Source organism: Ambystoma mexicanum, chromosome 5p, assembly GCF_040938575.1.
Source record: "Ambystoma mexicanum isolate Mex_15411 chromosome 5p, UKY_AmexF1_1, whole genome shotgun sequence".
NCBI classification, from domain to species: domain Eukaryota; kingdom Metazoa; phylum Chordata; class Amphibia; order Caudata; family Ambystomatidae; genus Ambystoma; species Ambystoma mexicanum.
Window position 1 is genome coordinate 843347663 of NC_090930.1, and position 14273 is coordinate 843361935.

Consider the following 14273-nt stretch of genomic DNA (forward strand, 5'->3'; position numbering starts at 1 on the left):
GGTCCAGTTTCCAGAATGTGTCTCTACTTGTCACCCTCCACCTGGTGTTGCACTGGCCGCAATTTCTTCAGAGACTCCCCAGTTACCTCCCGAATACCTAGAATACCAAGATGTTTTCCGGAAGGATCAGGCTAACTCTCTACCTCCTCATAGGTCTTATGACTGCCAGATAGACCTGATACCTGGATCTACTCCTCCTTGTAGTAGAATTTATGCCCTCACCGAGCCTGAGAACCTTCACCTTCGACAATACCTGGATCAATACCTGGCAAATGGGTTTATTCGTCCTTCCAAGTCCCCTGCTTCTTCAGCTTTGTTCTTCGTTCCAAAAAAGGAAGGAGACCTTAGAACTTGTATCGATTATCGCTCCCTGAACCAGATCACCGTTAAGAATAGATATCCGTTACCTTTGATCCCTGAACTCCTGGACCAAGTCAGAAAAGCATGCATATATACAAAGCTGGATCTTAGAGGAGCTTACCACTTGGTACGAGTAAAAGAGGGCGATGAATGGAAGACGGCCTTCCGCACCAAGTATGGGCTATTTGAATATCAGGTCATGCCCTTCGGACTTTGCAATGCCCCGGCCGCCTTTCAATATTTTATGAACGATGTCCTCAGAGAGCTCATAGATGTATGTGTTGTTGTTTACATTGACGACATCCTCGTTTATTCTTCATCGGAATCTGAACATCGGAAACATGTGAAAATGGTCCTCGAAAGATTGCGTCAACACAAACTTTTCGCTAAGTTGGAAAAATGTGTTTTCAACGTGACTGAAGTTGAATTCTTGGGATTCATATTATCACCTGGCGGAGTGCGTATGGATTCAAAGAAGGTCGATGCAGTTCTCAAATGGCCATCACCATCCTCCGTAAAAGGTGTGCAAAGCATGTTAGGCTTCGCTAACTTTTACCGCAGGTTTATTCCCGAATTCTCTCAAATAGTCCAGCCCATCACTGCCTTGTTAAAGAAAAACAAACGTTTTGAATGGTCTACCGAGGCGGAACAAGCTTTCCAGGATTTGAAGACTAAATTTATCTCTGCACCAATCTTAAAACACCCTCGCCCCGAACTCCCCTACATCGTGGAAACTGATGCTTCAAGCCTTGCCATGGGGGCAGTTCTATCACAAAAGGACCCGGTAACCAATCAGTTGCATCCCGTGGCATTTTGGTCCCGCAAATTCTCGCCTCCTGAAATCAATTACACGATTACTGACAAGGAACTTCTGGCTATCAAGTCTGCCTTTAAGGCTTGGCGGCATTATCTGCTGGGGGCCCGACACACCGTTACTGTGATTACGGATCACCGAAACCTGCAATATTTGAAGACCGCAAAAGCCCAATCCTCTAGACAACTCCGTTGGGCATTATTCTTTGCCGAGTTTGACTTCATAATTACCTATCGACCTGGTACAAAGAACGGTAAAGCCGATGCCCTTTCTTGGATGGGAGTGGAAGAACACTTGGTCAACCCTAAACCTGTACCAATCATTCCCGAACAAAGAATTCTGGGTGTAATCGCCACAGAATCCATAGAGGAAGTTAAGGATAAAGCCAGGCAACTTGTAACTCCAGCAGACATACAGAATTGGCATCTGCAGGGAAAGGACTTTGCAGTAAAGGACAACTTATTGTATTTCCAAGCACGATTATACCTACCCAGCACAGATTTACAGAAAAAAGTAATCTCTTGTTATCACGACTCTTTAATGGAAGGTCATCCCGGTATAGCCAAGACCTCAGAAAAGATCAAGCGCTACTTCTGGTGGCCGTCTTGGAAAAAAGATATCAGAGACTTTATAATGTCCTGTGGAGTATGCGTGCAAAACAAGAGTCAAAAGGAAAGACCAGCAGGCCTCTTACGCCCTATTGACATCCCACCTCGCCCTTGGCATACGCTTTCTATGGACTTCATCACCGATCTACCTCCATGCTCCGGATACAATACGATTCTAGTAATCGTGGACTTATTCTCCAAGATGGCGCATTTCATTCCGCTCAAAGGCTTGCCAACAGCAGCAACTCTGGCCCGAGAATTTCTCGAAAACATCGTCCGACTGCACGGTTTTCCTTCGGTTCTAATTTCGGATCGAGGTAGTCAATTTATTTCTCATTTTTGGCGAAGTTGCTGTCGGTCGGCTCAAATTGATGTGAGACTATCGACCAGTCACCACCCTCAGACCGACGGACAAACCGAGAGGACCAATCAAACTCTGGAACAGTATTTACGCTGCATGCTGCAACAAACTGAAAAAACTTGGAAAGATATCCTTTGGATAGCCGAGTATGCCTACAATAACTCTGTCCATTCGGGAACTGGGAAAACCCCGTTTTTTCTTTTGTACGGCAGTCACCCTCGAACCTCGGAGTTGGATCCCCTCCAAGATCTTGAAACACCAGCAGTAGACTACCTGCATTCTACAATCACCCAAGCCTTTAAGGAAGCTGTTACTCACCTTCAAAGGGCTAAAGAACAATACAAGAAAGGAGCAGATCAACATCGGAAGGAAGCCCCTCACTATCAAGTAGGGGATCAAGTCTGGTTATCCACCAAATATCTATCTCTAAAAGGGCCACGCACATTCAACCCAAGATACCTTGGTCCCTATTCCATCACTACCATAGTAAACCCAGTAGCGGTCAAGTTGGACTTGCCCCCGCACATGAAGATACATCCGGTCTTCCACGTCTCTCTATTAAAACCCGTGCAACCTCAAACCCGACTAACCAAATCTCCAAAACCTATCCTAGTGGATGGAGAACTCGAGTTTGAAGTCAAAAGCATTCTGGACTCCAAGATCTCCAAATCTAAACTATTCTACCTAATTGACTGGAAAGGCTACGGCCCCCAAGAGAGATCCTGGGAACCTGCTGAATATGTCCACGCTCCTCGCCTAATCAAAAGATTTCACCGAACATTTCCTGACTAGCCAAAACCCCCGGAGAAGCCCGGTTTGGGAGGGGCCTTGAGGGGGGGTACTGTCATGATCTCTGCTTCCAAAAGGTCAGGGTTTTCCCAACTCCCTTGGAAGCAGATCCATAACCCAGGTTCCGAGTGCCAACCAGTCCCAATTGGGACCTTTTGGACCCAGTCCTGGCGCCAGTGGCACCAGGCTCATAAATATGCCCAGTCCCAGCGCTGGAAGCGCCGGGCTCATAATGCTTGGGTGGACTTACCTTCAGCAGACCATGCTGCTTACTTGCCTGCCAGTTGAGCCTCTGATCCTCTTCTGTTTGGAACTGCTTTTCCTGTTGGGTGGGGCTGGAGCCACTCCCTAGATTCAGAACACTGGAACTCTTCTGGAAGGCAGGAACTCTTTTCTTACCAGGAACTCTTTTCTTACTTAGGCGTGGCTGTGGAAGGAGACACCTAAGCACTACAGGAGGCTATTTAAACCACACCCGGTGGATGAATCTTGCTTTGCGTTATTCTGCAACCTCTGCAGCAGAACGCTCATCGTGTCTTCTGCATCCGGTCCTGGGCCTAAGGAAAAAGGCTTACCATCCTGAATCCAGTCTTCAGCAACACCTATAAAGACAAGAAACAACAGGTTAGCATTCCGGCATCTAAAGGCAAAGGCTTACCATCCTGAATCCAGTCTTCAGCAACACCTATAAAGACAAGAAAGAACAGGTTAGCATTCCGGCATCTGAAAGACAAAAGTTTACCAACTCTTCGCACGCTCCGGAGGCCCTCGGCGCTGCATCCCGCATCTGAAAGACAAAACAAGGTGCGTTTAAAGACATTGGGGAACTTTAATACTCACGTGCCATTACTCCTTTCCACATCTAATCCAGTGGGTATTCCGGCACCCTGCAGCCGCTCCGAACTCGTACCTGCAAAATAAAAAGACAGTTAGAGCGCATAGTGAAGCAGGCAACAAGCGCTTACTTACGTGCTTCCAGGCGCTTCTATTCATCACACGGGCTCCATCTTCAACTCACTTCAGCCCGTCATCCGCCATTGCCGGAACCCTGCAAAACAAGAGACATCATTACTAAAGACTTTAAAGACATTTGAATGACTCGAAACTTACCGTTCGTGCAGTAAACGACGGACAGCAGTCCCCTGAAGTCAAGAGGCCTGCGCTACCTATCCAGTGAAGAAACTGGTTACAGCACCCTGCCCCGAGGCAGATGGAGAGCTCGGCATTCACTTACCTAAGACATCTTACTCTACACGTCAGGCATACAGTGCACAGAGGTCCAGCCCAAAGAGCCAACCGGGTGCTACACATCACCTTTGAAGATACGGTAGTCGCCCAGTCAAGACCGGCGCCTCTGCGAGAATCAGGTGAGCGTTACAGAAGCCTATAGCTTGCAGTCTTGTCCAGCAACATAAGGCATCCCAGTCTTTGCTTGCAAAGTCCAAGAAAGGGCCCCAGACCGTTTGGAACTTGGCCAAAGCCCTCTCAATGCCCAGGTTAGCTTCTCCATACTCAGAATCTGCCAAACTCTACATAACCAAATGTGTGTAAAAGGTGATTCACTCACGGTCCATTTTGTAGCAGGGCTCCATCTGGATGCTATTAACAGGCAATGCAGAAGCCTCCTATGGCGTCAGATTGGTCTTTCCAGCACGTGGTCGAGAGACTGGCCAAAATTAATAGTACTGGAGTTTGGGCATTCCACCAGACATACATATAGGTTCCCTCTGCCCACAGCAAGTGTCAGATTTGTCATTCAATATCTGATGCAGCCTTACAGGTGGGTCCCTTGTTGGGCCTCATTGGCGAGGCGAGGAGTAGCTTTGATCTCCGGACCCAGCATAGCCAATTCGGGGTGACTTTAGCAAAACACAAGAGGTGATGGCTGGAAGGTTTAGAATTCGTTTTAACCTCTGGCATTGCTCTGGGCAACCCCCCCCCTTCTTTGCCTGCCAAGCCATTATAGAAGGGGAAAGACCATATGTAAATCAGGCTTGGTCCCACCCCAAAAGGTGTAGTCCGGCATGAACTGCTAGGTCACATCCATTCTGCACAAGCAACCCCAAACATGTTTCGGCCTTGTTGGGCCTCATCAGTGAGAAGCAGCTTGGGTCTCCAGGCCCAGCAGGCACGCAACCCACGTCTGGGCATACCAGTCCCACTTGGGGTGACTTTAGCAAAACACAAGAAGTGATCGTCTGGAAGGTTGCCCAGAGCAATGCCAGAGGTTAAGGTGTATTCCAAACCTTCCAGCCATCACCTTTTTTTGTTTTGATAGACTGCATGAAGCCATTTAACAATGCACGTGTGTAATTGACAACGGTGTTGAAGTTGACCCTTTGGTTGTTTGATGCACTGATACTACACTTTCCTAAACGTCACGTGTCCAAGATGGCCCTGCCTGCCCAGTGCCAGCTCAGCCTTCTATAACAGTTGTCTCGCCTTGAAGTTTCTCCATTTGGTTGGTCACTCACTTTTAAGTGCTGCATTGATGGAGAAAATACATGACTAACTGGCATCTGCGACAAGATCCTACGTCCTCGTAGGCCCTCTTTCTATTCAGCCAGGGAGATAAAAAGTGTTTCTATTCAGCGAGGGAGATAAAAAGTTCGACAACATCTCCCATCTTGTCTGCCCTTCCCTGGCTGCCCTTAAAATCTAGAACCCTGTTTATATTGAGATGTTTGGTTTACAAACATAGATATTATGTTAGCTCCCAAATCTTTCTTCTAAACTCGAACTGCTAGCGCCTCATGTAATGAGAGTATTGCATCAATGCCTACAGCTAGAAAAACTCGGGCACAGGGCAGACTTTCTCTGTTGCGGTCCCACGTTTCGAAAACTCCATACCTTTTACTTTGCGATCGACATTTTCACTTAAGTCTTTCAATATGTGTAAATAACTCAATTGTCAGTGCCTGCAAGTAAGATGTAACCCTGTACTGTTCAACGCTCCATCTGCCTACAAGGCAAGATTTATGCTTGCAAAATAAACAACACAAACACAAATACTAGATTGGCAGTATTGGATGGATTAGATTTTAGTACTAAATGTTGTTTCTGTTCCCATGTGTCTAGCTTTTGCCATGGATGAAGCAGTACCAAAGCTTCCGTTCCTGTCCAACTTGACAAGTGGACTTTCTCACCAGTCTTCTGGCCAACATCACCTTTACCAGAACCAGAACTCTATATATTCCATTGCAGGAGGTGAGTACTACGTCTTACATTTGTGGTGCTACTAGTGAAAGCATGGTTCTGCATGTATGACCAAGGAGCTATAACACACATTAACATAGGTACCAAAATATATGATTGAATGCACATTATCTCAGTGTTGTCACTAGTCACAAACCTCATTTTCTTCCCAACTTCACCTGCTCTTACCACCTTACACTACACACACAGACTGTTTCGTACATGGCATCTTCATGCCTACAGATTTACCATTCACCATGAGGGAGCTATGCCAAAGCTCACATCCTTAATCCTGTGACCCCCTCACCCCCACCCCAAGCCAGTGCCTAAACCGGTCTCTTGCAGCGCTGTGATTTATCAGATCTTGGGATCTCACCTCCTGATAACACACATAACAAGGTGTCATCACTATTAATCATAAAAAACCACACCAAAACTCAGGTCTCTGATATTTCTGGCCTGCACTCATCAAAACGTCCAGTTTCACACATGCATCCTTCTCTATCGTTCTAAGAACCCCAACCTTCATCAACAAGGCCTCCAAAATGGTAGAGGTGCGGTATAGAGACCACTTTGCACTACGTTACATTATATAGGTATACATATATTGTATAGGTAATCTTCACCTGCTTGTTGCAGTCATAGATTTAAACAAGATTCGAGTTATGGTTGGTTGATGGTTAAAATTGACCCACTAACCTGCTATTTCTAACTCTGATAGGCTTTCTTCGTTGTCAGCAGCATACCCTTTTCTAAGAAAAGATTTGTTAGGGTGAATTCTCAGAAATGTGCTAATTCCCTCTACCTTAGAGACCCCCAGCAACTTTGCTGGATTTTGAGGACTTGATTTCTTTTTAACCTGGAGTGAGTACGACTCTTTTTCCCACTCTCTGGTGTATTTTAATGTGATTTTGTACTCTGTGCTTCTTTTGGTTGTGGAGTCTGACAAACTCCATAGGCATCATCTTTTACATTGTGTCACACGGCACCTTCAGTGCTGTGACACAGGGAAGTCTTTCAGATTTCCCAAAGGTTTAAATACCTTCTCTGGGATAAACTACTGTTTCCCAGAGTAGTGAAGTGAAATTGACTTTAGTTGCATTTGTAACTTTCTAGACCCACCACACACTATCTTACAATAGGGTGCTGGAGGGTTTACTTAGTATCCCCTTTGTCTAGCTTCTCATGTAACAATGTTATGTTACCCTTTCCTCACCGAATGGCTGGTGGCACTGGTTTACATTTTACTACCATGGTGGGATTTTACTGCAAGCCGCGTTCGCAGCCACGGTAAAGCACCCATCAGTGTCATTTTTTTCAAAATGGCCCTGGTCTTCTTTTTTCACCATTTCTTTGTGGAAAGGTCCTTCTTGAGATTTACTCTGTGCGCCAAACCAGGTTTGGTCCCTTTGTTCATTTTGCCTTTGGCGGGATTCATGAGTGAGGCCCGCCTCTGGCTCCAGGATATCTGGCGCGGGCAGGAAGCGAGGAATGTGCCAGAAACTCCCTGTGCTTAGTCTCCTCGGAGACAGGAATGCACTCTGTGGTGATTGGCCAGCTGACTGTCCGGCGCGGACAGCCACCCTGCTGGGTGACTGACAGCTGGGCTGGAATGAATGGGAGAAAACTGCAAGAAAGGCGAGGCTTTTTGGCTTGGAAGGCAGAGTCGACCACTGGACGAAGGAATCCGAAGAAGAACTTGAAGAGAAGACCTGCTGCAACCCCTGCACCGTTGATTTGCCCGGTGAAGCCCTGCTGCTGTGCTGAAACTCCAAATTTGTATCGACAGAGAAGCCCCTGGACCTCGACAACCACATTGTTTTAATTGATTCATTCAAGCTCTGTCACAGTGATGGATCTACACACTGCTGCTTCTCTTAGAATTTCCTCTACCGGCTGAAGCAGCTACTTCCGGTGCTGCAATAGAACGTAATTTTGCAGCACCAGAGCTGCTTCAGCCGGTAAAGGAAATGGCGTGATGGAGCCCTCAATAACAGACAAGCGGTTAATCTTTCACGGGTGAATTATACCCCTTCACACACATATATATCTATGTGAATGTACATTTTTAAACCAAGCAAGTGATCTAAGTCTTGGGGTCCACACACTTCCATGAAGGTCAATTAAAGAATAATGGGTCTGTCACCCATGGAAAATAGTTCCTCTTATAAATTTGGCCCCAGTGTTCTGAGACACTGACCTGCAACAATCATTACCAATAAGTACGTGGTTAACAGCCGAAACACCACAGTACCAGGGACAGGATCCCTACAACCCTCACCATCAGGTGGAGAGGAGACACCACCACACCACACCTAAGGACGGAAGCCTGCACATGCTGTGAGGGCTATCCCTGAAGAAAAAGTTATTGAGGCCACACAGTAATTGGCACGAATATAATAGAAAGTTTCCACAAGAAATAGTGGTTTGCGTGAAGTGTTTTTGTGTGTGAAAACCATGTATTAACTAACACTTCAGGTTGAATTGCGAAATACAATCCAGCTCGCCCTGATTGTGCTTCTTAACTTTAACCTGCGCCTTACTTAGATGAAATAGTGAACTATAACCTGCGCCACACTTAGATGAAATAGTGAACTTTAGCCCGCGTTGCATCTAGATAGAAATGTGTATGACAGCATGTGCCACACTTAGATGAAAATTGTGAATGTTAGCATGTGCTACACTTGGATTGAATCATGAGCATCAGCCTGCGTCACATCGAAATAGAAATGCGTATGATAGCATGTGCCACACTTAGATGATATTGTGACCTGTAGCCTGCGTCGCATCTAGATAGAAATGTCTATGACACCATGTACCACACTTAGATGAAATTGCGAATATTAGCATGTGCTACACTTCGATGAAATTGAGAATGTCATCTTGCGTCACACTTCGATGAAATTGCAAATGTCATCATGCGTTACACTTGGATTGAATCATGAACTTTGGCCCGCGTCGCATCGAGATAGAAATGTGTGTGATAGCATTTGCCACACTTTGATGAAATTGCGAATGATAGTATGTGCCACACTTAGATGAAATTGTGAATGTTAGCCAGTACCGAATCTAGATAGAAATGCAGGGATATTTCACGTGCCACATCTAGAAAGGATGTAGACATTTAGCACACCATCTAAACAGTGATGTCAATAACTAACCCACTAACAATTTCAACCCTCTGCATACACCTCTCAAACTCTAAACATACACAACCACAACTCTATAGCACAACAAACTTCACTACACTGCAACAACAAAACAAACCACACATAGACTTGCACAACAACACATGATGGCTACCGAATGGAAAGCACCCCAAAACCAGCCAACAGACCCACCTGGCTGAGGCAGCCAACAGCAAATCACTGCTATCTTGGACTTTTCCTGCTTGTTCCCACTAACTCACCCCGCCCTTCCTTTTCAGAACCGCCAGGGCGCCAGGGGACCACTCCGGAGGTGATAGTGTGCAGTACAAATATCCTTTAACATTAACATTAACAGTGGCATGGGACAAAAGCCCACCGAGGCAATATCAATATTCTATCCCTACAATGACAAGCTTTTAAAACTGTCATTCAGCCACCCTTCAAAAATAAATTGAGGCTGGCTCCACCACCATGCCAGCTCAGGGAGGCGCCCTATGTAAAAGAAAAGCTCCCAGCATGGGAAGCCGTTCTGCACTGAGGACCAGGGCTGACCCTGAAAACTCCCACAACTGCTCCAGAAGACTTGACATGAGACTGAATAGAGAAACAGCCAGCCTCACATCTTGTTCAAAAGATGTCCAAATTGGTATCTATGTCTTGCAATTTACAGACATTATTTTTGTTGGGGTGAGTATTGTGACCAATAAAAACAGCAGAGTCCAACTTTCATTACTCACTCAAAAGGATTTTTTGCTGAATCAGTATCACAGACCTATTTCAAATTTAAAATTGTGGGCAATTTTAAATTTGAAACATGCATTTTGCATAAATGCAAACATCCTTTTGGAAGAATAAGAAACTTTTAAATTCCCAAAATGCTATTCGCTTTTATGCAAAATGGCAGGTTTGGAAACGACCCTCGTCCCTGCCCTTCTCCCCCAAGGAAAAGGGGGGAGCACAGAGTATTTTATTTTTGGGCAGCAGCGAAAAGCTCCCCTCTCCAACACAGGAGCGGGGAACTTTCCACTTAAATAGGGTGCTGCCACCATGCCGGGTAGGAGGTGCCTTCTTAATATGAATGCGCACAATTATAAATTTGAAAAATGCATATTGCATTATCGCAAAGAGCTTTTTGGGAACATAGGACATTCTTATGTTCCCAAAATGCTATTTTCTTTTATGCAAAATGCAAGGGTTGGCCATGAAGTCGGCCCCGCCTCCCTCCTCCCACAAGGAGAAGGGGGAGCCAACGGTATTTTATTTTTGGGCAGCAGCACTGTATTTCAGGGAAAAGCTCCCTCCTCCAACACAGGAATAGGGACTTTTTTCACTTAAGTAGTGCACCATCACCACACCAGCTCTGGGAAGCGTTTCAAAGGTTGCCCCGTGCTGGTGTGGCAGCTGATCCCAATTAAAGTGAAAAGCTTACGCTCCAGGACTGGAGCAGAGAACTTTTCACTTAATTGGGGCAAGCCTTTCAAAAGCTGGCATGGCAGTGGTGCCCTATTCAAATGAAAGGCCCCCGCTCCTCTGCTAGGGCACCCAGCTTGAGAGCGAGGTAATTTTAATTTAAACAGGGTGCCTAAACCATGCCGGCTCGGGGAAGCCCCGGAAAGGCTCCCCCGAGATGTCATGGCAGCAGTATCCTTTGTAATAGGAAAGCCCCTCACCCTGCTGACACAACAGCAGCGCCCAAAGTAAGTGAGAAGCTCTTCTTATGAGTTGGGTCCTTTTCACCTATGTAAGGCGCCACTGGAGAGCAAGCATGAGGCAGCCTTTTGTTTTACGTAGGGCGCCACGACTGCTACCATGCCAGCACAAAGGAGCTTTATAAAGGTTCCCCCATGCTGCCATGGTGGAGGCTATGGTGCCCACGCCTAAGGCCGGCCCATAATGTAGGCCAGTCTAGCCAAATCATGTTTGCTTTACTCTTGATGGACAGTAACTGCGCATCATGGTTAAAGCAAAGATAAGTGTTATTACGTCGATGTGCTCATGGGCGTAGGACATGGGGGAACAGGGGGACAAATCCCCCCACAATGTTAAGTAGGGGGATATAATGGCATTTATCCCCCCAGAATATGTCTGTGATTATTTAAATGTCATTAATTTAATTTAATGAATGTATAAAACACAGGAGGCCCTAAGGCGTACGGGCTTTCATCTACAAACATGTGCCACTGACACCATCTGAGGAGCACAGTGGCAGAAGTAAATGTCGCTTCTGCTGCACAGTAGTAATCCGAAAGCAACAAAATGGTTAATAGGAAAGCTCTCCCAACCAATAAAGCTACTAATGAAGAACAGTTCTCAGATCATGTTTTGCGGACTCTGGCATGTGTAGCTCATGTCATTCAGCATCTCTGCACTATACATGGAAGACTTCAGATACCACATTGCAATACAATGTTAACTTAAAAGGAGTGAAATGTTTATGATTCACATTGGGCAACTTGGGCAAGCTGCCCTATTGGTTGTGCTACCTTCAAGACAGACACACCCTAGATGGGACTGGGTGATAAAGTCACTTGCCTGAGAGCATTGTTTGGCACAGACATGCATCTTGCAGATATGCATAATGTGCAAAACTTGTAATTTACACACAAATGTGAACATGGTTTATGCTTGTCAAAGAAGCAGACATGAACCAGACCATGTTTTAAATCTTTTAAAAATAGATTTAGTTTGTGTCTCAGTTTACTTGGGCATAGGTACGCACGGAGTATTAAACATTGAAAAGCAAATTGCCATTTGAAGTGCTAATGACCCAGGCTTCAAAACTTAACCAAAGCAGAGATTTACAGAGACAAGGTTACTAGAACATTCTATATGGTGTCAGCTGCAGCCAATTCAACCAAATACTGTGAACATTGTGATTTTCAGGCCCCCACGTCACTCATGAAGTCTCAGTCTTACACTGTGGCAAACTGCCCCGAAATGTAACAGGCAACACTGGCAGTATCGATTGTAAATACCGACTTTCAAGCTGAAGGCTGGAAAAGGTGCGCAGCATCACAGAAGGGAGTGTGAGGCAAGTTAGGCTCTGGTGGTCATCTGAGGAAACTCTACCAGTGAGAGTAGGTATGAGGCTTAAACTTGTGACAGGATCCCTTGGCTGTCTCACAGTGGCAGCCAGCCCCTCTAGAGCCTTGGTGTGGGCTTGAGGAGCATTTTCCTTTGTGTTCTGTGTGGACTGTGTGTGCCACATGCTTCAGTCAGCGGCCTGGGCACTGGGAACACTTAGAGGCAGCGCAGGGGGACAGCTGGCTGGACGTGGAGAAGAAGCTAGGGCCTCGTTCTCTCCCTTCCTTATAGCTCCCTTTTAACTTTTTTTCTTCTCTTCCTGCCCTTTCCCCACAGTTTTGGCGCCTTCCTTTATACGGTTTGCATATTATTTGGTTCATTTTCTATGTTTCAAATATTGCATCAAAAAGCATTCCTCAATCCTCATCATACTTTGTTCTCTTGATTTCGCATTCTCTTGCCCCACTTCGACTCTTCAGTGATTCACATCTTGTGCAGAGTATCACTTCTGGCCTCTCCCTCTCAGTAACCAAAATCATCTTTGGGGGGCCACGCCACTCTCTCACCATTATTCTCCCCCTGTTTGCTTCCTCTCCTTACCATCTTCCCTTTCCCTTTCTCCTCTCACACGCCAGCCGATATTTGCAAAATGGCTTCTGTCACGCTGCAGAGCCATGCATTTGTTCGGTGCTCACTCTGACTAATGGAGCGTGACACTTATGTTTGCATTTAATTCACAGATAATTTCCACCTGTAACTGTGAACCAGTCAGCAATGAATTGTACTCTAAATGCACGGTCGTCGTTTCCTGCACAACATAATATCCAGGTTAAGGAATTAGTCTATGGAAGAACATCAAACTGTTCAACCAGGTTCAAAACCCACTTACAGATAAAAAAGAGCTATAATTGTTTTTCATTTAAACTTTCATATTTGATGTGCGTCAGTCAGTAGACTCATGGAAAGCAGCAAGACTAGCCTACTGCACTTTAGGGCAGATTCAGGACTTTATTTTGTTCCGCTTTAAGTATGGACAGGGTCTTTTATTTTCTGGTTTGGCAGAGATGTAGTACTTACCTTGTTTGAAGGGCCACAGTATCTAACATCTCCACCAGTGCTAAACTTGGGCAAATGCTTAATATGGAATGGAGCAAACAAGTTTTACAACAATACGTATTATGTAAAAAGAAAAGTACTTTGCACTAGGACAAAAAAATCCGACTGATGTGTGCACTAGTTTGTTACATGACATAAACGTGTTTACTACATTTGAAGTTAGACAGCAAATATCTAAAACAATACATTTTCTTTCATTTTAACCCCAGTGAACCATTTTTTTAAAATAGGGATTGGGGCTAAACCTGTTTGCACCATGCCATGTTTTGTATACTTCAGAAATTAGTTCTAGATTAATTTGCTCTTTGTTTTTTTGCACAAGAGCAAAGTTTTGATAATTTCTAACCAGATCGTTCCTTGGCAGTGCTTATGATAAAACACATGGAGGGCGGTCAGGCCACAGGCTGACAGCAGTACGTACAGTGCAGTACAATGTAAGCTTAACCATCGAGTCTATCTCAGCCATCAATTGGTCTGATCACCACCTCATCTGTTTCCAAATCTTCACACAAGGCTAGTGATTAAAGACAAGACACCCCTTAACCCCATTGAAAAGAAATACAAAGAACTTCTCAGCAGACATTATCACACCTATCCTGCTAGACTGCACTTGCCTCACAAAACTGCCTAGATATAGACCCTAACTGCCTCGCAGACTCCTACCATACCCACCTCACTACCTTAAGGCACAACAAAAGAGCGTTGGAACATCTCGACACAAAAAACAGAACTATAGACTCGGTAAAGGCGTTGGGCAAAGCCACCCTAGCATACAAATCTACCTTAATTGAACAAAAAGCTAATGCTCTCAATACATACATTAATAATGCTGCCTCAAACACCAAAGAACTCTTCAC

General features: G+C 45.3%; 1 protein-coding gene across 1 annotated transcript in view; it reads left to right on the forward strand.

The window, feature by feature from the left end:
* The window catches only part of GPR141 (G protein-coupled receptor 141), a 299560-nt gene that overhangs the window by 155354 nt on the left and 129933 nt on the right, over positions 1-14273 (forward strand). Inside the window, exon 2 of the mRNA XM_069613269.1 lies at positions 6011-6139. Within this exon, the coding sequence (XP_069469370.1) occupies positions 6019-6139 (121 nt within the window). The 5' untranslated portion in view covers positions 6011-6018. The remainder of the gene's footprint in view (positions 1-6010; positions 6140-14273) is intronic.